This window comes from Sinocyclocheilus grahami, unplaced genomic scaffold, assembly GCF_001515645.1.
Source record: "Sinocyclocheilus grahami isolate Dianchi unplaced genomic scaffold, SAMN03320097.WGS_v1.1 scaffold458.1, whole genome shotgun sequence".
In the NCBI taxonomy this organism is placed as follows: Eukaryota; Metazoa; Chordata; class Actinopteri; order Cypriniformes; family Cyprinidae; genus Sinocyclocheilus; species Sinocyclocheilus grahami.
The window spans coordinates 7,009-30,422 of NW_015505637.1; the positions used below are offsets into that span (position 1 = coordinate 7,009).

The 23,414-nt window shown below is 37.1% G+C and overlaps 1 protein-coding gene across 1 annotated transcript; it reads right to left on the reverse strand.

The window, feature by feature from the left end:
- Window positions 1–16,062: 16,062 nt before the first annotated feature.
- Window positions 16,063–23,175, reverse strand: LOC107552788 (partitioning defective 3 homolog). Its single transcript, XM_016234779.1, has 2 exons — window positions 23,056–23,175; window positions 16,063–16,765 (listed from the first exon to the last, which is right to left on the reverse strand). The coding sequence occupies exons 1-2, from the start codon at window positions 23,121–23,123 to the stop codon at window positions 16,372–16,374; spliced, it is 462 nt and encodes a 153-aa protein (XP_016090265.1). The 5' UTR covers window positions 23,124–23,175; the 3' UTR covers window positions 16,063–16,371.
- Between the last annotated feature and the right edge of the window lie 239 nt (window positions 23,176–23,414).

Below are 23,414 nucleotides of genomic sequence, written 5' to 3' on the forward strand. Positions count from 1 at the left end.
ACTTTCATGATACGACTCATTTTAGTGAATCAAAAAAATACAGCACACTTTTACCTGAATTTACAGTAGGCTTTACTTCAGTTTTCAGTGTCACATGATTCTTCAGAAATAATTCTAATATGCTGATTTGGTGCTCCGTTATTATTTATGATCAATGCTTCTTATTATCAATGTTTGAGTTTGAAATCTTTGAGTTTTCGTTGCCTAATTTCTTTTTTTGTGGAAACCATGCTACACTTCTTGTAGGATTCTTTGATGAACAGAAAGTTAAAAAGAACAGTATTTATTTAAAATGGAAATCTTTCATAGTATTATAAATGTCTTTACTGTCACTTTTAATCAATGTATTGCAATATAGCAATGTATTATCAATTTCATTATTACCATACATTTTGTTTTGTTGTTTAATATATAGTTAAATTTAAGAGTTTTCGGACAGCATTCATGCCATTAAATAAAAAAAATTAAAAACACAAATAAATGCATACATACATATGTCTCAGTAAATACAGAATGCAATAAAATTGAAATAATCATTTGGTCCTTAAATTGAAATTTATTTTCCCCAAATATTTAATACTTTATAGTTACAAAATTGTCAATGTAACCATGAAACGACTAAAAAAAAGAAAAAAAAAAAAGAACCAGAACCGTTATTTGTATGATTCCCATCCCAACTCTGTATCGTGTGTTGCAAAGAGCAGCATGTCAATCATGCATCTCCCCATCAGCAGCCGCTCACTGCGTTCATGTTTTCATTCCCAATCCCGCTCGCCAGTTCCTCATTTCCCATTATAAGCGCTCACATTCTCACTGGAGATCCTACATTCTTCCATCCGTCCTCTCATTCCATCACACGCGGGTCAGGCCACAGGTCCCATATAACGGAGCTAGCGTTGCCGCTCTTACAGCATTCATCTGCGCTGTGTGATGTTATTGTGTGGAGCTCTGTTCTCGCTGAGGGAGAGTTGCACAATTTATTTTACTCAACACACAGCTTATTGTATCATACTGTGGCCCTGCAGAATCAAGAGAGAAGTCAAGCTCTTGGTCACACACAAACACCCAAATATTCTACTGTAGTAGATGCCGTGCTCCACTTAAAGTCAGCGGTGGGAATACTTTCAGAGCAGTTGGAATTCTCGATCTCAAAGCATTCAGTCAATCAGACGTCATGGTCAAATGTAAACAAAACAAGATGGTGCCATGACTCACAAAAGACAATTTCATTTAAGGATCCACTGATGCAACTACTATTGCATCAGTGAATATTACATCTTCCCATATGCTTTTAACTTTCTCATTAACGTTCTCATAATGACTTTCTCCATCCTAGGCATGTAAGTCGCCTCCATCTTGAAAATAGTGCCAAATGACGTGTCTCGTTGAAGTTGGGATTGATGATTTCCCACTGCGAAGGTCATTCCAGTTGTTACTAAGTAGGAGATCCTACATTCTTCCATCCGTCCTCTCGTTCCATCACACGCGGGTCAGGCCACAGGTCCCATATAACGGAGCTAGCGTTGCCGCTCTTACAGCATTCATCTGCGCTGTGTGATGTTATTGTGTGGAGCTCTGTTCTCCCTGAGGGAGAGTTGCACAATTTACTTTACTCAACACACACCTTATTGTATCATAACTGTGGCCCTGCAGAATCAAGAGAGAGGTCAAGCTCTTGGTCACACACAAACACCCAAATATTCTACTGTAGTAGATGCCGTGCTCCACTTAAAGTCAGCGGTGGGAATACTTTCAGAGCAGTTGGAATTCTTGATCTCAAAGCATTCAGTCAATCAGACGTCATGGTCAAATGTAAACAAAACAAGATGGTGCCATGACTCACAAAAGACAATTTCATTTAAGGATCCACTGATGCAACTACTTCTTCTGAATATTACATAAGCCCATATGCTTTTAACTTTCTCATTAACGTTCTCATAATGACTTTCTCCATCCTAGGCATGTAAGTCGCCGCCATCTTGGAAATAGTGCCAAATGACGTGTCTCGTTGAAGTTGGGATTGATGATTTCCCACTGCGAAGGTCATTCCAGTTGTTACTAAGTAGGAGTTGGTGAAGATTTAGGGGTTTTAATAGGGACACATTAAAGACAGCCTTAAGTTAAAATAAGGAAAATGGGTTATGTAATAAAAAGCCAAGGCTGTTTGGTGGAGAAAAAAAAAAGTACATATATTAAATTAAAAATGAAATGTAAACCTTGGAAAAAGTTGTGTCAGTTCAAATGAAAGTCTCTCCACACGTGTGGCCAATCACAAAGCTTTGTTTGTGGTCAGGGACACTTGAGTGGGATATTAGCAGAGGAGAGACAAATACCTCAGGTTTTGAGGATGAAAAAAATCAAAATCCAAACTCATTTTGTTTTATTTAGTTTTTCCATTTTTCTAATGGCCATTGATCCGCTCTTGCGTCAAACCTGCTGTTATTGCACACCCATATGCTTCCAGAAACCAGCTGTACTCATGTTAAACAGAAAAATCATCTTTATTGGGTAAGAATGATGTCAGCTTTTGAGGACATCGTTGATTACACATCCTGAAGAACAAAGAACAAGGGTTCATGGGAAACCCCAAAAAGCCAGCGCCAAACAAGCTGTCTACCTGACAAAACTGGTCAAAAAAAAAGAAAAAAACATCTGGCTCCATCCATCGAAGCCCTGATATGAATTCACTACAGGCCAAATGGAAACTGGATCACATCTACATTTGAGAACATACTATGCACATATTATGCATATATTTATCTGAAAAATAATAAAAATTATATACTTTTTAGGAGACTTTTGTATACAATAACAGTTTTTTGTGTGCAGTATTTTAGCGTAAAATCTGCGTTTTATTTACTAACCATCCACAATCCAGTTAAACCAGAAGTAAAATGTGCTAAAATGAGTGCTAACACACCTCTTTTCTATGTAAATTGGACTCAAGTGAATTTTTATATGTATAAATCAGATGATGGGATACCAAGGAATATACTAAGACACAAGCCCCCGGTTTCACAGACAAGGCATAAGCCTAGTCTCAGGCTAAAATGCATGTCTGAGCTGTTTTAATTGAAAGAAACATATTTTAAAATATATCAGTGCCATTGTTTTGTCTCAAGATGAACACCGTAATGTTTTTTGTTTTTTTACATTTATAAAAGATACTTAAATGTCCTAATTGAACTATGGCCTAAACCTGGCTTAACCGAAGCCCTGACTGTAAAACCAGGCCAAGGTGTAATACAACACACTTTAGAATTTAGCATTTAGCATTTTATAAATGTCCAAAGAATACTTCAGTTCTGGAATGAACACGTACCATATGCACAAATTATACTCTGCTTGATAACGTGCACAGGGGGATGGTTCGACACATGCCCACTGGAAAGGCACATCTTTGTCCAGTGCCCATGCTTTTTCTTTCCAAACATTATGACAGATTAATAAATTTAAAAAAAGGTATTTGCGCTTGTTTAAACTACAGTTGTGGGAATCAACTGTTGTTGTTGATCCGTCTTCTCTGTTGTTTTTTCAACTGTCAAACAATGGGCTAAAAGTTACAGTACACACATACTATGCTGATAATGAAATTTACATCACGTGCACTGTAGGCATACCCTAATGTATGTATAAAAAAAAACAAAGTATAGACCAATTTGGAGTAGATGTCACAGTTACGTCACTTGTGGTGGCAGAAAAACACTGGGAACAAGTGGAGGGAAACAAGTAAAATCCATGGAATAAGGGAGCTTGTGGATATCAGAATCGGAATGCAAATAATTTTTTATAGAATACTGTCGTCAAAGATGCCATTTGAAGCTAAACGCAGAGGTTTAAATGGACAGACTAAATGGACAAACCTGTTATGATTACCCTACTTTTAAAGCATACATTTGATTTAAACAATAGGTCTACATAATATTCACATATGCAGTTCATAGGGAACATATTGTATTAGCCCTACAGTTACAGTATGAAATAAACTACTATATAAACATATAAAATTTTACGTAACATTTACCTATTTTATCTCACAATTCTATTTTATCTTTTATCTTTAGCTAGCTGCGAATTTGTCAATTCTGCGTAGAAAAAGCCAGTAGTGTTGGATTATCAACTCATGATTCTGAGCCGAGTGGAAAAGAGAGAATGACCAGTTGATTTTTCTTATCAGAATTGTGAGATCTAATCTTAGAATTTAGAGAAAAAAGTGAGAATTTTGACATTTTTATTATTATTTTATTCAATGGTTTTCATTGACTGCTGTCATTTTCTGCCACTAGATGTGTCTATACTTTGGGCTTTAAGGTGAAATATGCAGTTTGGAACTAGTGTCACCTCTCGGAATAACAAAATAAAGCATATTTTCAAACAACCATTGCAAATGCTCCTCATACTTATTTGTATCCTTACAATAGCTCACTTTTTTTATCTGGGGTTTGACAGTAAAAAGTTAACTTGAGTTTAGCTTACCTTTTGAGAAGAAACTCTGCAAGTTTGGTGTCTTGATTGAAACCCAAACATTCTATCAAATTCCTCCATCTTGTAAAAGCACCGCCAATGTTTTCTCTTGTTTTACCCCATTGTGTGTCTTTTTTGCATATTTCACAAGTCTTCGAATTTTGATTTGCACTTCTATAACTGAATCTGTTTTTTGTTAATTTTTATTTATTTATTTTCTCCCTCATGTAACGTGTCAGCCAGCTAAACACCTTCTGGCTCAGTCGGCTACAGTAGCCACGCCCCCAATCTCTCGTTATTGGTTGAGCTGGAAAGAGATTGACTGATCTAAATGTTTCGATGGTGCCTTGGAGGCTCAATTTGTTTTACACTTTTAGGGGAGATACACCCATAAATGGCATACTTATAGTAGTCAATGCAAAATACACCGGGTTAAAACAGAATGCATTTTGAAATTAGCAAACTTCACCCTCAAGGTGCATATAATGGAGTGATGATGTACAGTAGTCCCAATAAAGTATGAAGCAGTGTTTGTCCAATGAACAGTTCTAAAGCTACCCGTAGCGACATGAGCACAGACCAGGAGTCTGTGGACCACTTGGGTCCATCTGGCCCCTTTTTACCTCTGGTTTACAGAGACTCCTTGAAACTCACAGAAGTCTGGGGTGGACAGATATATAACTAGGCCAGAAGTGAGGCTAAACGAAGAGGTTAAATTCAGTGACATTTTACTACAATTTCACAGTGCATTTGGACAGGAACCAGCTCCAATCCTTATCTTTGTGATGCAGCCCACATGTGTAGAGTCTTTCTCTCTGTGCACCAACTGGCAGTCTTCACACCCTCCTTTATAAGGTTCATTGAGTGCGACCTCTTCTTCTCACCCTTGCTACTGCGCACCCTCAGAAAAAAACACATGAGTTTATCCTCACGTGTAGCCTTATGTAAAGAAAGTGTGGAGTGGCAGGGAACAGGTTAAAGGACATAACCCCACGCAGATTTGTGACCAAATTCTCCTGCTTCACAACAAGGCCCTGAACAGGTTCAAACCATTAAAGGTGACTTTTGTCAGGACCTACGACCTCAAAAGTGGGGAATCATTCAGAAAGGGTAGGGTGGGTGGACAAACCAAAGGAAAAGAAGAAAGCGAGTGAGAAACATGTGGGTCATTAGCGTGTAGCATACCGTACCAGTGCATCTGCTTTTCATATCAGCGCACTTGCACTGTGACCAAAGGAGCCTCCGAGGAGACCTCAGGTTAAGACCACAGAATATACATGTGAAATCAAATCCTCATATTGACAGCACCGGTCTGCTATTGATTCCGGAGACCACAGAGGTTTATGGGATATTATGGGGCCGGTGTGGAAAGATGATTTAGACTCACCACATAAACACTACGGTGTGAATAACGACGGAGCATCTCGGGGTTCCAGACACATTTACGGGCCCCGCGGGGTCACCGAACTCTTACTGCATGCTCCGTTAAAAAGTTGGAATCGAGAGGGATGTTACGCCACATGCAGAGAATACTGTAGAACGATGTAAGTGAAACACATATAACCACAGCAACATGAAGATTTGTGCTGCTTCATTGTTTTGTTGTTGAGCTCGTGCTTTCATACCAAAGCAATATGAATACTATATGTGGTGACGAGAGAATCCAGTGAAGACACATTGTCATGTGGGATTGAACAATTGTGCATTTCTCACTGTTTGAAAGGCTATGGAAATCCTGGATGTATACAAATACGGTGGGAATAAGGAGAGATGCTGGTGGTACAAATACAGTACAAATAGCACTTGAAAAAAAAGACATAAAAAATGGTTCACTTCAGGACTTAAACTGAGGTTTAGCTTAAATTCAGCTCACTCAACATTAGTTTGACAGTGAATACAAAAATATACAGGTATTACAAAACTATACAGGTATTCAAGGGCAGGCTTTAAGATGGTTTAGATCCTACCAGTCGCTACCACTTTGTTTATTTGAACAGGGAGTCGTCTCAATTATCACCAGTAAAGTATGGAGTGCCACAAGGATCTGTTCTAGGTCCTCTGCTATTTTTAATATACATGTTGCCCCTTGGTAATATTATTAGAAAAGACAGGATTAGTTTCCATTGTTATGCTGATGATACTCAACTATATATCCCAACAAGACCAGATGAAACTTCTAAATTATCTAAGCTAACAGAGTGTGTTAAAAATGTAAAAGATTGGATGACCAATAATTTTCTCCTATTAAATTTGGATAAGACAGAGATATTACTTATTGGCCCAAAAACAGTACACAGAATCTCTTCGATTACAATTTGCAACTAGACGGATGCACTGTTACTTCCTCTACAGTCAAAAATCTGGGTGTTATATTAGATAGCAACTTGTCTTTTGAAAATCATATTTCCCATGTTACAAAAACAGCATTCTTCCATCTTAGAAACATTGCCAAGCTACGAAACATGATACCGGTTTCTGATGCAGAAAAGCTAGTTAAATGCACATTATTATTCTTTAGCTTGGGTTAAACAAATCAATTTTGCTTGGTTGGAACAGCAGCTACACTTATTATGTCTCTTTTTGTTTCTCTGTAACTAGGAATTACACAAGCTTCGGTCTGGATCCAGAACACCTGAGAAGAGATGATGCCAACCCTGAAACAACCTATAGAACTACCAAATTTTGCTATAAGTTTGATTGCATCATATAATAATTGTTGTTAATAGTGTTCATCGTCTGTTTGATTACGTCTTTAATTGATTTTTCCGTACATTTCTGCCATATGTACATTAACTGACAATCACCACTGATAAGCTACTACTAAATATATTGTAGAAACCTAATTTTCTGTAAAGTTGCTTTGCAACGATTTGTATCGTGAAAAGCGCTATACAAATAAACTTTCATTTAATTGAATATAGACTGATACAAGTTATTGATAAAACCTTCCATAAATTCAAGGCCAAAAGAAAAGAAAAAACATGGTATAGAAAGGGCACAAATAATGACACATTCCTGGGTTTTCAGAAATGATAGTGGAAAAACCATGCAGAAACATGGTTGAACACAAAATGTTTGGATGTTTTCGGTAATTCAGGTAAGTTTTTATTTGTTTCCCACCCCTACAATGAATTGGATTTTAATTCAACTAATTATGTCATAATGTTGGTATGATTTTGGATTTGGGAAATAGTCACAAGTCAGGTGGGACAGGCCAAAATCACCATTTTAACTCTTTCCTCGTTATTGATGGAATTTTCCGGCGTTCCGTGTTTTCACTGGTGTGCGGTAGGAGGCGCTATTGCACATCTTCTGAAAGAGTATTCAATTAGTTACCGAATGAAATGTCGATCCAGGAAGTGGTGGCACGCAAGCTGATGGAAGTGATGTATTCCATCTATGTTTTGATCATCGTTTTGAATCTGATACAGACGTAGTCTTTGACAAAAATGCAATTTTCTCAGATTTTTGGTTCAAAATGCTACTATTTTCATGAAACCAACCCACATTCAAGTGTTGATAAAAATGATTGCATGAAGCTAGAATAAAACAGATATTCATACAACAAAATATTCTGGGGGCCATTAAACTTTTGTGAAAATGACCAAAAATGCTGGCAGAGAAAGAGTTAAGAGGTTTAAAGACATTTGATGCATTTTAATCTAAATGTGTTTCATGCTCTGCTAATTGTTTGATCGATGGTCGTTTATCAACCATATCTGATCGTTATTTTTTTAAAGAACATTGAATTTGTGTCTTTATTGCATTATGGTTCTAGGAAACCGATTGTATCCTATTTGTGGAAAGTGGATCTCAAAAGTGAGCAGCAGAAAAGCACAGAGTTACAGTGATCCAGACAGCAGACGGTGTGGTGTGGAGCGTGTTCACTCAGAGGGGAGGATTTGAGTTCAGACTCGATACACGTCCGCTCTGAGGTTCAGGTGCAGTGCTGCTGTGACTGGGTGCGTGTTGTGCCAATCTACACCTGAGCCCCACATAGAGTAACCCTGCTGAGTCGGGACAGGTTATGCTCTCCCTTCCTGTCTTTCACTGACGCTTTCCTACAAGTTTTCTTGACACGACCCAAGTCTATCTTTGGACACTCAGTACACACACACACACACACACACACACACACCTCTACAGGCTCAAACAGACAGATCTTTTCAATAGGCCTTCCTTTTTCCAACAGAACAACTCTTGGCAATTTCTCTGAGAAACAGGGTGAGAGCCAACATTCTCAAAGCCGCTCTCACCCGGACCTGAACTTCATAAATTTCAGCATTGTCTTTATCACCATCGAAGTTATTACACTTCCCATTAGAACACCTGCCAGCCATGTCACAACCAACATTAAAATTATATATGGGATCAGAAATAGATTAAACCAAGGGAGGAAACGGATGCATATTTTCTATTTTTTTTTCTGTTCTCTTCCACTCCTAAAAATGTGCTCGGCATACCAGGAGAACAAAGGTTAAAATTCTCTCCTGCTCAACATCCGGCGTTCTTCGACATTATCATCTTAAACTCAAAGTTTGCCAAATAGATCATTAGACAGCAATGAATCACTGTTTGTAAAGTTTGCTTTTTTGCAAAATTTCAAACCAAAGGACAGTTTCATAATCTGCACAGAATGCAATGAAATGCAAGATGTATTTGGGTCAGTGACACAATGTTCATTATTTTGGCCAGATCTAGCCTGTAACACTAGGCTTTTTTTTTAACACTAGGCTCAGATCCTCAGAGGCGGCAGCCAGTGAGCACTAGGATCCTCTCCGGCGTGATTTCAGCGTGATTTCAATACATACCTGCACCATACTTAAAACTGTTATGTATTATAAGCATTCAGATGACTCTTCACAAAAATACAATTTATTTCTTAACATGTAAAACTTTAAATTAGCACCAACTACTGAATGCACTTTCACTGACATTAAAGGGATAGTTCACCCGAAAATGCTAATTCTCTCATTAATTGCTCACCCTCATGTCGTTCCAAACCCGTAAGACCTTCGTTCATCTTCGGAACACAAATGAAGATAGTTTTGATGAAATCTGAGAGCTCTCTGACCCTCCACAGACAGCAAGGGTCCTACCACGGTCAACATCGACAAAATAGTGGATTTGACATCAGTGGTTCAACCGTAATTTTATGAAGCTATGAGAATTATTTTTGTGCGCAAAAAAAAATAAACAAAAAGAACTATTCAACAATTGTTCTCCCCTGACTTACCATCTACCCCCATTATGGAGAGTACCACAATGCTTGCGCGTGCATTCCTCTGCTCGTAAACAAGGCACAGCGAGTGCGTGTTCTACGTCAGCAGCATCACGCGCATGCATCATATTCCTCTCGATAATGGCAGTAGATGGTAAGTCAGGGGAGAACAATTGTTAAATAAAGTCGTTATTTTTTGTTTTCTTGTGCACCTAAAATATTCTCATAGCTTTGTAAAATTACGATTGAACCACTGATGTCCCATGGACCATTTTAACGATGTTCTTATTACATTTCTGTGCCTTGACCGTGGTAGGACCCTTGCTGTCTATGGAGGGTCAGAAAGCTCTCAGATTTCATCAAAAATATCTTCATTTGTGTTCTGAAGAAGAACGAAGGTCTTACGGGGTTGGAACGACATGAGAAATTAATTACAGAATTTTCATTTTTGAGTGAACTATCCCTTTAATTTCAATTAATTTGACATAGATGGTATAACTGTCCTGAGAAGATAATCGATCGTACAATGTCTCCTTAAAATGTATATAAGGTTATTTACAATAAATGATTAGCTTATAAATGATTAACTCTGACAAATCGAAACCAACAAGCTTTTATTTTTTTTTAACAAATATCATTAATTGCATAGTGTTTCGGGACTTGAAATGGTAACATGCATAGGTAAAATTATATGATATTTTAAGAGACCATTTGGTGTTATTACCCCCCATATCGGCCTATGTTAGTTTCACTACATGACGTTTTTCCCTAAGTAAAAGGTTACTACAATTAAAGCATGCTCATCGTGAACTGTATATTTTACATTATGTAGGCTACGGATTGCATTTTAATGTATTTAAAAAATATATAAATAATAATAATAATAATAAAATGTTTCTATATTAAAATATTACATATATTTTACTTGATGGTTAAGCACTCATACACACAAAATAAAGGCATACAAAACCACTTTGTAAACAGAATGAAGAAACTTTTTATTGAATATAGATTTGATATGTACAAAGAGGCTTCATGTATATTTTGACACATCAGGTAAAAAATATGTGTAAAAACCATTTTCACTCTGCATACAGGAATCAAACACCATAGTACCTACGACGTACATAGACAACAAAATGTCATACAAATACATTAAAATGGGCAGATTACTCGTTGCTTTCTTTTAATGATTAAAACAAATGCTGTATGATCAGAGAAAGACAAAGGAATACAATAATTTCATTAAAAAAAATATGTGCATTTGGCGACGCGTTAAACTTTCAACATACAAAAACATCCCTCTTCACAGGCATTTCCCACCAGAAATGTCTACAATGTATACAATGTGATAAAAAATATGAGAGCTCTCTGACCCTCCACAGACAGCAAGGGTCCTACCACGGTCAACATCGACAAAATAGTGGATTTGACATCAGTGGTTCAACCGTAATTTTATGAAGCTATGAGAATACTTTTTGTGAGCAAAAAAAAATAAAAAAAAAAAAATATTCAACAATTAGCACTAGGATCCTCTCCGGCGTGATTTCAGCGTGATTTCAATACATACCTGCACCATACTTAAAACTGTTATGTATTATAAGCATTCAGATGACTCTTCACAAAAATACAATTTATTTCTTAACATGTAAAACTTTAAATTAGCACCAACTACTGAATGCACTTTCACTGACATTAAAGGGATAGTTCACCCGAAAATGCTAATTCTCTCATTAATTGCTCACCCTCATGTCGTTCCAAACCCGTAAGACCTTCGTTCATCTTCGGAACACAAATTAAGATAGTTTTGATGAAATCTGAGAGCTCTCTGACCCTCCACAGACAGCAAGGGTCCTACCACGGTCAACATCGACAAAATAGTGGATTTGACATCAGTGGTTCAACCGTAATTTTATGAAGCTATGAGAATTATTTTTGTGCGCAAAAAAAAATAAACAAAAAGAACTATTCAACAATTGTTCTCCCCTGACTTACCATCTACCCCCATTATGGAGAGTACCACAATGCTTGCGCGTGCATTCCTCTGCTCGTAAACAAGGCACAGCGAGTGCGTGTTCTACGTCAGCAGCATCACGCGCATGCATCATATTCCTCTCGATAATGGCAGTAGATGGTAAGTCAGGGGAGAACAATTGTTAAATAAAGTCGTTATTTTTTGTTTTCTTGTGCACCTAAAATATTCTCATAGCTTTGTAAAATTACGATTGAACCACTGATGTCCCATGGACCATTTTAACGATGTTCTTATTACATTTCTGTGCCTTGACCGTGGTAGGACCCTTGCTGTCTATGGAGGGTCAGAAAGCTCTCAGATTTCATCAAAAATATCTTCATTTGTGTTCTGAAGAAGAACGAAGGTCTTACGGGGTTGGAACGACATGAGAAATTAATTACAGAATTTTCATTTTTGAGTGAACTATCCCTTTAATTTCAATTAATTTGACATAGATGGTATAACTGTCCTGAGAAGATAATCGATCGTACAATGTCTCCTTAAAATGTATATAAGGTTATTTACAATAAATGATTAGCTTATAAATGATTAACTCTGACAAATCGAAACCAACAAGCTTTTATTTTTTTTTAACAAATATCATTAATTGCATAGTGTTTCGGGACTTGAAATGGTAACATGCATAGGTAAAATTATATGATATTTTAAGAGACCATTTGGTGTTATTACCCCCCATATCGGCCTATGTTAGTTTCACTACATGACGTTTTTCCCTAAGTAAAAGGTTACTACAATTAAAGCATGCTCATCGTGAACTGTATATTTTACATTATGTAGGCTACGGATTGCATTTTAATGTATTTAAAAAATATATAAATAATAATAATAATAATAAAATGTTTCTATATTAAAATATTACATATATTTTACTTGATGGTTAAGCACTCATACACACAAAATAAAGGCATACAAAACCACTTTGTAAACAGAATGAAGAAACTTTTTATTGAATATAGATTTGATATGTACAAAGAGGCTTCATGTATATTTTGACACATCAGGTAAAAAATATGTGTAAAAACCATTTTCACTCTGCATACAGGAATCAAACACCATAGTACCTACGACGTACATAGACAACAAAATGTCATACAAATACATTAAAATGGGCAGATTACTCGTTGCTTTCTTTTAATGATTAAAACAAATGCTGTATGATCAGAGAAAGACAAAGGAATACAATAATTTCATTAAAAAAAATATGTGCATTTGGCGACGCGTTAAACTTTCAACATACAAAAACATCCCTCTTCACAGGCATTTCCCACCAGAAATGTCTACAATGTATACAATGTGATAAAAAATAGTAGATAAGCAGCCAGCACCAAAAAAAAAAAAATAATGATAAAAACCAGCTGCTGTTCTGGAAGTTTGTAGATACAATATTAAAAGCACATCATGTTGTACCACAGAACCAGAACAATTTTGGGAGGAAGTACCAAAGTCAGAGAAGAATAGAGCAGATATACTGAACGTTTTCCACAATGAATGGATCCGAGACGCCAGGCGGACTCATTTTAAGCGACTTGGAGGAGAGTACATCAGTCAATGGGCCTGGCTTTCCCTTTTGTGAGAGCTTACTGAGCTCTTTTAGCTTTAGCTCTGAAAAATGTGGCCAAGTGTTTCATGTGCCTGCCAAGATACAGTTCATAGACAAGAGAGAGTCATGTTACAGGCACTGGTGATACACACAATCCCACGCAAAACCCACACACATACACATATCACAAAAAAACAATTCTTTATATATATATATATATATATATATATATACACACATACACACAGCACACATAAAATCACATGACATTTGTTAGAGTGGTTTGGATTTTTGAACGAACAGTTAAACGGCAGCTAGTTTTAAAGGGATAGTCATGGAAAACTTTACTTTCTCTCATTCACGATGATGTTTGAAGAATGTCCTGGAATTGCTTTTTTTTATAACATACAAAAAATAGCTAAATAAAAGCACATAGTGCAATTTTATTGTAGAAGCTCAAAAGTCATATGGACAAATTTACTTGCCTTTTTTTTGTCCATTTTGGCAGCTCTTTTGAGAGAAAGTGTGGACTGCACTTTGTGTTTCACAGAAAGAAAAGCAAACATGTTTGGAACGACATGGGAGAGAGTAGATGATGACAACATTTTCATTACTAGGTGAACTGGTCCTTTAAAGGTTTGCAACTGTATCCGTGGCTACTGCGGCGTCTGCTTTAACCTGAGCTTTGTGTGTTATAGTGGAACACGTGTGCGAGCAACTGCCCATTAACCTGTGTGATAAAATAAAAACTAAAGTGCTGAACAGAACTGGTCTTTGCCTGAGCCACTGAAACCAAAGACGGTTTGTGTGAAGGCAAAGGTCAGAGTCACACCCACACCTACTGGGTTTAAAACTAATGCGTCCACACACACACAAGCACACTGCCTTGAAGTAACATGTATACAGTCTTGATGGGAAGCATTAAAGTCCAAATAGACACTAAATACTATCTTAACACATGTTCCTGGTGTTAACATGTAAAATTAATCTGTGAACATTATCCATTAAGAAAAGTTTGTAATCTTTCATCAAAATGTAAAAACATGCTCCACTTTTAAATTGATTTTCCATTGTGGCTGACTTCATCAGTCCCTCTTATTTTTAAGCCCCTCCCCTCCAACCACTCGTCATAGTCACCTTATTTTTCCCGTTAAGAGCGGGCACAGCCATTTGTCAATTTAATGTGTCTGGCTTCCTGTGTCATCTGCTTCCAACTATTCTTAGCTGTACAAAACAGCTCATTTTGCTGCTTGATATTGCAAACTGGTGTTTCTTACCATATTATTGCAATGTGTTATCTTAATTATAAATACACTGGGTTGAAGCACAAACAATTTAACCATTTAATGCACTTTGTTATTCTTCTCGTTATCGTAATGAAATGGAATTCTCGCATATTCTCAGAAAACAGCTTACTTCCGCATTGGAAAATATGGTGGATAGTGAAACATTTTCACAATACCACTGATTCCTAATGAAGAAAATTACGTTTGATCTCATTAGCTATTTTTCTATCCAAAGTTGCCGATTTAACTTATTCACAAAATTACAATATCGCATAAAACATTTGCAAATAAAACTGTTTCCATCCCATGTGTTCAAGATAAAAAAAAATCTCCAGCGAAACTGGCGCAAAGTATCAATAAAAAATGTATTTGTTAAATGTGTTTCCATCGTTGTTTATGCATGTATTCTTATCGGATAAAGAAATTATTATGCAGATTATGTGTTTGTTTGTTTGTTTTAATGCACATTTAGGAGCATCTTGGCGTTTCTTTGTCATATCCCAAAATTCCCATAAAATTAGTTGGATGAAAACATAGCTATTGAATGACAAACTTTCATGTTGACTTTCAAGTCAAGATTTTGTAATTATGTAAGTTTTTGTAGGCCTAGTTTATGTAAAGTTTATGTAATTTTCTGTTCTGATATTAGCACCAAACTAAATTATTTACTCTTCAGGAAGTATTTAAACAAATTACAAAACATTTAAAAAAAAAAAAAGTTTGAATTAATTCCCTAATTCCTGAATTCCCGGTCCGGGATCTGTACATTTGCCAGTTTAGTAGTGGAGGAACAGAGCCCACTAACAGAAGCAGAAGAATCAATTATGAAGTGAGTGGAGATGGGAGGCGTCACATGAAGAGCAACTGAGAAGTATGACGGGTTAATGGAGGTTTCCGTAGCAGAGAGTTGGAGGGTTGTGGGGTCATGACCTTTCTGCACTCTATTAGCTGAGTTCAGCTACACTGCTGGAGTACATGGGCTAACACACTCGCCCTGAACACATACTGTACACCTACACCCACAAAACTCTCATTAGTGTAACGCATCCACATTCTCAGTGAAGATACTAATGAAATATTTAAACTGTAAAATATTTACACATCATTGATATGTTGTACTAAATTTATGCTGTTTTTGTTTTATTAAAAAATTAAAATTTTCCATTTCTATTATAATAAAGTGAAAATGATTGAATTACTGTTCTTAAAATGTATATACATGTTTCTGTGGCTCAGTGGTAGAGCATTGCGTTAGCAGCGCAAAAGGTTGTGGGTTCGATTCTCAGGGAACACACATACTGGTAAAAAATGTATAGCCTGAATGCACAGTAAGTCGCTTTGGATAAAAGTGTCTGCTAAATGCATTTATATATATATAGGTCTTTATAGACCTAGAAACTAGCTTAATTTTTTAAAGCTAAATTTTGCATTGTTTCTTTTGATTTTTGTGGTGAAATATGACAAGTGTCTCAGCACACTTGACAAAAACAAGATATGTAGGTCACAATATGGTGGAAACAACCATGTATCAAAGCCTCGGGCGACTGTCATGTGATTGTCAAGAGTACCTAGTGCCATAACATCAATGAATTGAACAAACACACACACACATTTGTCAAAAGCAGGAATGGGTGATGGATAGTTGACAAAGATCTTCAGTGTGTACAAAGAGTTCATACTGGAGTAAAAAAAAAAAAAAACTCAGAAAAACCTCCAAAACCAATTACCCAGAATTCTCCATTCAGTCTCCATATTATAGCTCTGTCTCTCGCCATTCAATATTATTGCTGTCACATAGTTTTTCCTACAGTTTTGATCTCTCATCTCAGGAGTAGAAGGGGCGGCCCTTCTCAGGGGTCTGTAGACGGTTGAGCCGGGCGAGTTGGGTGGGCGAGGGTGGCACGTCTTGTCGGTAGGGGCCTTTGGGTGGAGCAGGAACAGGGGTTTGGCCTGGGGTTGGTGTCTCCTCCATAGTAGGTAGCTTGGTTTTAGCCTCCTGCTCCTTTCGTCTCTGTTCCTGTCTAAGGAGCTCTTGGGTCTCCAGGAGGACACGAGCGTTCAGGCCCGTGGCGGCGGCGCCCAGGTAGCCATTGGCAGTGCGGGATCCCTGGTAGCTGGAGTAGCGCGGGTTCTCTTTGGCGGACTGAAAGACCTCGCCGGGAGGATAGACTTTATCCCAAGAGTCTTGAGACACGGTGCTAGGGTTTTTACGTGGTTGTCTGTGTGGAAAAAAGAATGAAAGGTCATAAACGGAGACCAAAACGGTAAAAGAAGGACCCGTGTCAAATCTAGACTCGAGAGTGGGCTCTTTTGACTTGGGCCAGTAAGTAACCACCAAGAAATCATACTGTAAAGCCCAAGTTTGCCACACACATCCTAAAAAATGAGGCCAAAATATTTTGATTGCCCCCCTTGTGGCTGGCTGCAGTATAGGTCATGAACCCTGCCCTCTTCGAGATGTGAGCCAAACTAAAAAATCTAATTACTCTTCAATTAAATTTTACCCAAACATGGTTTCTGTCATTTAAGGTAGTTCTTATTACGCAGATGTATGTTCAAGTGTTTGTTTTTCTAATAAGTGTGGTTTTAGTTAGTTATTTGATTTGATAAAAACAGGGTGTGGCATCATGATTGTGAGTTTGTGAGAGTTTGGACAGGACTTCGATAATGCGGCTCCACTTTACGAATCCAAATGACGTTGTCGGCACAAGATGACAGTGGCCATTTCTGGGACATTTTGGCTTAATTTTTATACATTAGGAAGGAAATAAAGATTTGTTGTCCATATTTGCTTTACAGTCTATTGTGAAGCCTTAAACATCACCTACAATACGCTAACATTGTGGTGGTGAGTTGTCCAAGACAAGCGGCAGTCACATGTTCTCCAGAAAATGTAAAAATCTAGTTCTGTGCTGTACACAAACAGTTAAACACTCTTTTTGAGACCAGCTAGCGTACTTAACATCAAGAAAGGAAATAACAGTTTCCTTCAATGTCCATCCATACCACCCAATCAACTAATGCACATCTGACAGACCGCCAGCGTTAGATCCCTTTCTTGCTTAAAGGAACAAGGGAAGAAATATCCAACCTACAAATTTCTTTGTCAACGTTGCAGCCATTGTGAGGGGTGTCCACTCAGACTGTGTCCATCTTCCCTGTGCTATGTTATTAGGATCCATTAAGTGGGAATGTGAAGAAGCTAACATGCCACATCCCATTGCCTCATGGGTAAATGAAGCCCCACTCACACCTCACTGGCTTTGCATGCTTAAATGCATGTGTATGCGCACACTTCTGTTGGGCTTCACACAAGGAGTGCTTTCAAAAGTTGCAATTTCAAAAGTACAAATGTTCTAGTATTGTCTAGAATTCAAGATGAGGTGGTGAAATAAGGCGTGTTTACATTGTTTGTCACTAGCATGATGCTAGCGTGATTGCTCGGTGGTTGTTTACTTGCCCAACTCTAAAAAAGGCCAAGTGTCTGTTTTATTATGGACCCGCTTTCTGTCTTTTCGGCCAATAGCAGACAGGAAGACTATTTGGGAAACCTGTTTGAAAACAACCATTATTTTTGTAATTCTGATGGCAGTGGCACAAAAAAACTAAATTTCACCTGTAGATAAAGTAATGTGAAATGATAAGCAGTATCTTTATGATGATGTCATATCACAACATCTTAGAAGTATTTTACTCTTTTTTTTTGCTTTTTTGTAAGAGCTACAGTTTTTGTGAGTATCTGTATCGATCGCTAGGCAACAACTGTCCATTTGATTGCTAAGAAAAGTAATAGCACACCACTCTTCAACAAGCTGCATGATTTGAGGCATCATTCATTCAATATGAAACAAATTACACTGGAAAATGTAATACTTATGCTTTGAGGTTTAGAACAAACACCTAACGTTTAGTATGAACAAATATAATAGTAATTTTTGCCCTGGTAATCACCACTGAAACTCATAGTTTCATGCACTATGGTCATATTATTTGGATAATAAATAAAAAATCAGTGGGGTTTGAAAATGAATACAGATTACATTCAGGACAGATTGTGTAAAGCATATAATTTAAAGTCAAAGGCCATGAACCTAGTATTTTCAAATGCACGGAAAGTGAAATTGACTGGACACCAATAAAACTGTGTTGATTACAGTACATTGTCGTATTTCATTTATCGGTAAGATGCATTTTGTTCATATAGAATGAATGCAAGCCATTCAACCTCATACTAAGAGCAGATCCCAGCAGAACACAGAACAAAAACTGAGAGAAGCACATGGCACTTCTCACAAGAGCCAATGGTGTTAGGTAGAAAAAAATATTAAGAAGAAAAGAGCATCTTCATGCTCTTACAGTGACGTCTGCGTTGTTATTGAAACTATTGAGAAAATGGTGACTAATTATCACCTTAAAAACATATGTAAAAACAGACAGCTAGAAGGAAACTTGAGCTAAGATACACAATATATCTGGATTTTCTTTTTCATGCCATATTGTGAATATAGTCAAGGCTAAAGGCTGTTGTTTGCAATTGCATAACAGTAAAACATGTCTTATTTTCAAGTTTAAAATACTCCTTTCCCAAGTTAATATGTAGAGACAACTATAAATACAACATTTGTAGATTCACCTTCTTGAAAAAATGTGAAAACACAGAATCTCGACCAGCCCAACATAGCAACAGCTCAACCAATGGCATGAGTTTGGGGCGGGGCTTTCTGTCTGTTCGACCAATAGCAGATGGGGAGACTATTTGTGAAACCTGTTTGAACACAGTCATTATTTGTGCAATCCTTATGGCAGTGGCGCAACAGCAACACACTTCACCTGTAGATAAACTGATGTGAAATAAGTTTCATGCCATATTGTGAATATAGTCAATGCTAAAGTACAACATAACAGTGAAATGTGTCATATTTCAAGTGTATGTATAATATGTAATATGTAGAAACAACTGTAAGTAAAACATTTGTAGATTTATTTGAAAGATTTGAAAGCACTGTGGTGCTATCTAAACACTTTTCTCAATGTTTGAGAATCTCGACCAGCCCAACACAGCAACAGCTCAACCAATGGCATGAGTCTGAGGTGTGGCTTTCTGTCTTTTCGGCCAATAGCAGACAGGAAGACTATTTGTAATTCTGATGGCAGTGGCACAAAAAAACTAAATTTCACCTGTAGATAAAGTAATGTGAAATGATAAGCAGTATCTTTATGATGATGTCATATCACAGCATCTTAGAAGTATTTTACTCTTTTTTTTTTGCTTTTTTGTAAGAGCTACAGTTTTTGTGAGTATCTGAGAAACAGCTGGTGTGCATCACAGTTTATCAAAGGGACAACAGCTATGCACACAGAGAACAATATTATCTCAACACCTTGAGTAATGCTTTCTATCTGTTAACAGAAAGCAGAAAGAGAGGCTGGAACGTGGGATCCTCCTCTTATCGCTGTGAGTGTTGCCATATTATAACGGGCAGCTGTTGCATGAAGTTGTGCTCTGTTTCACACGACTTCCATTACTGCTAATCAGCGTACACTTTGCTTTTCTGCCATTTTCTGTTCCTCCCTTTCTTTCTGTCTAATTCGCATCCCAAAAAAGAATCCCTTCATTAGCCAAGTGCTAAATCTAAACCCACAGTGTAAACACATATTTGGATCCCTGTTAAAGCTTGCTTATAATCCACAATCTGTCCATGTGATTGGTGGAGGGACAGCATTCCAGTAAGTCTTTACATTACTAATGAGTGTGCATCTCTGCCGGGTCCTCCAGAGGACAGGGGTCATTTCACACCAGCTTGACCCTGCTTGACCGACGGTATGAGATTATGGGTGGAATGCATATCAAAGGGCCGCTGTCTGTGTGGAGCTTCCCCCAGAGAAAGTGTCAAAGCTCCGTCAGGAACCATTCGGCGGATTCCTCGTAAAGCCTGAGTTTTCGTCTGAAGTTCGCTCAATATAGACAGCGACATTGACGATGCTTAAAGCAGTGAGAAATAGTGGAAGCTGATTGGTTGAATTGATTAAGTGTCATTATGTCCACGTAGTGTGGAGTAGTGAATGTCAACCTCTCTATCGACCCTAGGACTTTCTCTACTGTCTTGGGAAAGAGAGTGGAAAAGAGAAGGGAAAAAAATGATGGACGAATCTGGGATTTATGATGCAAGGCCCCCCTCCTTTCTTGCGGTGTGTGCTGGGTTTTGTCATTGCTTGAGGGGGGACTAATTCTGTAATTGTACATATCCTGGTTACCCCGTTCACAAAGCCAATAAAAACAAGCTCCATGCATCTAGGTTAGACCACACAGACTGTAGACATTTCCCAATAATTCCAGTTCAGAATACCCACATAACACAATCTTATACTTAGGCAAATTGAATGGCATTAAATTTAAAATAACACATGTATGTATGTATTTATTTATTTCTTTTTATTTCTGTACTGCTAAGTCTCAGGGTTATAGACTTGAACAAACTCTAAACTTAAGCATTAAAAGTGAAATGCATTTTTTTGGACTTCTTATTCTCTTCTTATCCCATTTAAATTATGTTTTCCACAGACACCGTGCTTTTTGCTTATTAATTTTCCCTATATTCTCCCAACACCAAAAAAAATTAATAAATACATACATACCTGTAAATTATAAAATGATTTAATATTTTTTATGAAATTTTAATAACAAAGGTTTTAAATCATTATTATGAATAATTTTTCTTCTTAATATTATTCTTCTTATTATTAATTTATTTATTTTCTCCCTGTACTGGCAAAGCTGCATTTTCAGCATCATTACTCCAGTCTTCAGTGTGACATGATCCTTCAGAAATCATTCTAATATGCTGACTGATTGATTGATTGATTTATTGGTTTTCTTTTTCTTCCTTACTTTTTCCCCCTCCAGGATTCTTTGTTGAACAAAATATCTAAAGAATAGCATTTAATACATTCTTGGTGAATAAAAGTATCGATATATTAAAAAATAAATAAATAAATAAATAATTGATTGATTTAAAAAAAGAAAGGAAACAAAAGAAGAAGAAAAAAAGAAAATGAAAGAAAACAAAATAAAATGACCCCTAGCTTTTGCGTGAGCAAAAATTAGGTAACGTGATCAGACTTCCTTTTTTTTTTTTTTGGCAGACAAAACGGGAGAATGTGTCATAGAGACTACTGCTTTGATGTCAGCCGTCAAAATTTATTTTGTGGCTAACAGACCACCTTAGCACAAAGTTGGCAACACACTTGCATTGTGAAGGTGACATTTTAGCAATAAAAATGCAGTTTTTCCCTGCTGTGCTGTAAATAAACGTACTGAAATATTGAGTGAAACTTTATCAGCAGTGCCTGCAGTCCCCTGCCCCTGTCAGTTAAGTATGTAAAGCTCTAATGTGGGATTTTTTTCTTCTCGTGTCTGTTGGCTGGATGCTTTGCATGAACTGAAGCAGATTAAGAAGATACCAATGCCTGCAAGTAGAAACACCGATATCAAACTCAGCCCGCAGCCAACATTCTAAGCTTTATTGACATTTATGACAAATATGCAAAGGGGAGGGGAAGAAAAAAGAGAGAAAGTGAAGAAAGCAAATAAAACAGATGAGAGACGAGGCTGATATCCATCCGAAAAAAGTGGAGCCCTATAGGCTGCGGTTGCCAAGATAAACTTCCCTCAACAAACAGGTTCTCGGGCTGATCTTTATTAGGTTTAGGAGGGGCTTGTGAGCATGAAGACAGACGCTGTTGCTGTTCTGAAGGCTTAGAGCAAAGACAGAACCGACCGCATGACAATGGGATGACTTCAGCGGAGAAATGCCACCGAGGTCAGAGAGAGTGTGAGAGACGTGGAAATAAGATTGCACGCATAGTTGGGTAATGGCTGATTTACTAGCATGAATTTATTGCTTTGCTCAATAGGCGATCCAGCAACATATGTAGTCGTATTTCAGATTTTTTACTTGAATGTGAGGAATAGCTTTACAAAATGTAATGGGGAAATACTGTAATGGCATCATAATAATGGTATCATATGATTGTTTACGTATCATTTACACTGTACCACAATCTCAGCGTCCCAAAAAAAGTCATTAAAATGATACACTTTCAATAATAATAATAATAATAATAATAATTATTATTATTATTATTTAAATAAATAATACACTACTACTACTACTACTACTACTACTACTAATAATAATAATAATAATAAGTATTATTATTATTATTATTACTATAAACGAAATGGACATATGATAATACATTTTATTTTATTGAATTTTATTTAGAACTGCTTTTCAATTCCAAAGGTCATGCATAAATGAGATGAAGACCTGGAATCCAGCTCTACCAAAAAAGTCCTCTTTTATATGAAAATTGTAGAATGAATGCATGGTTTTAGTGCTTTAGACAAATTGTTCATTTAGTGTTATTGTGAGAGAAAATGTGTGCTTAACAGATCTGAGAATGTGAGATATGTTGTGCAGTGGTGTCTCTGTGTGGCTTTCCTTACCGCGGTAAGGAGTTGTATTGCCTCTGGGCTTGCGTGTAAGAGTCTCTGTCCTCTCTCTGTTTCTGCATTTGGTCCTCCACAGAAACCGAGTGCCGCCCCGTCGGTGTATAAGAACCCGTGTTGGCCTGAAATATGAAAATACATATTCCGGGTTACATGCAAATATATGTAAAGCACTTTAAAATTGTGTGTTCGACAGAAAAGAAAAGTCATTCAGAGTAAATGGTGATCCTTTTATGAAATACAGGCTTTCCTGATCTTGTACAGGAAGTTTTTGCACTATATGTTTGCACTGACCAAGTTAACAAGTGTACAAAATATAACAAGCGCAGCATAATTTTATATTTCACGGTCAGGTG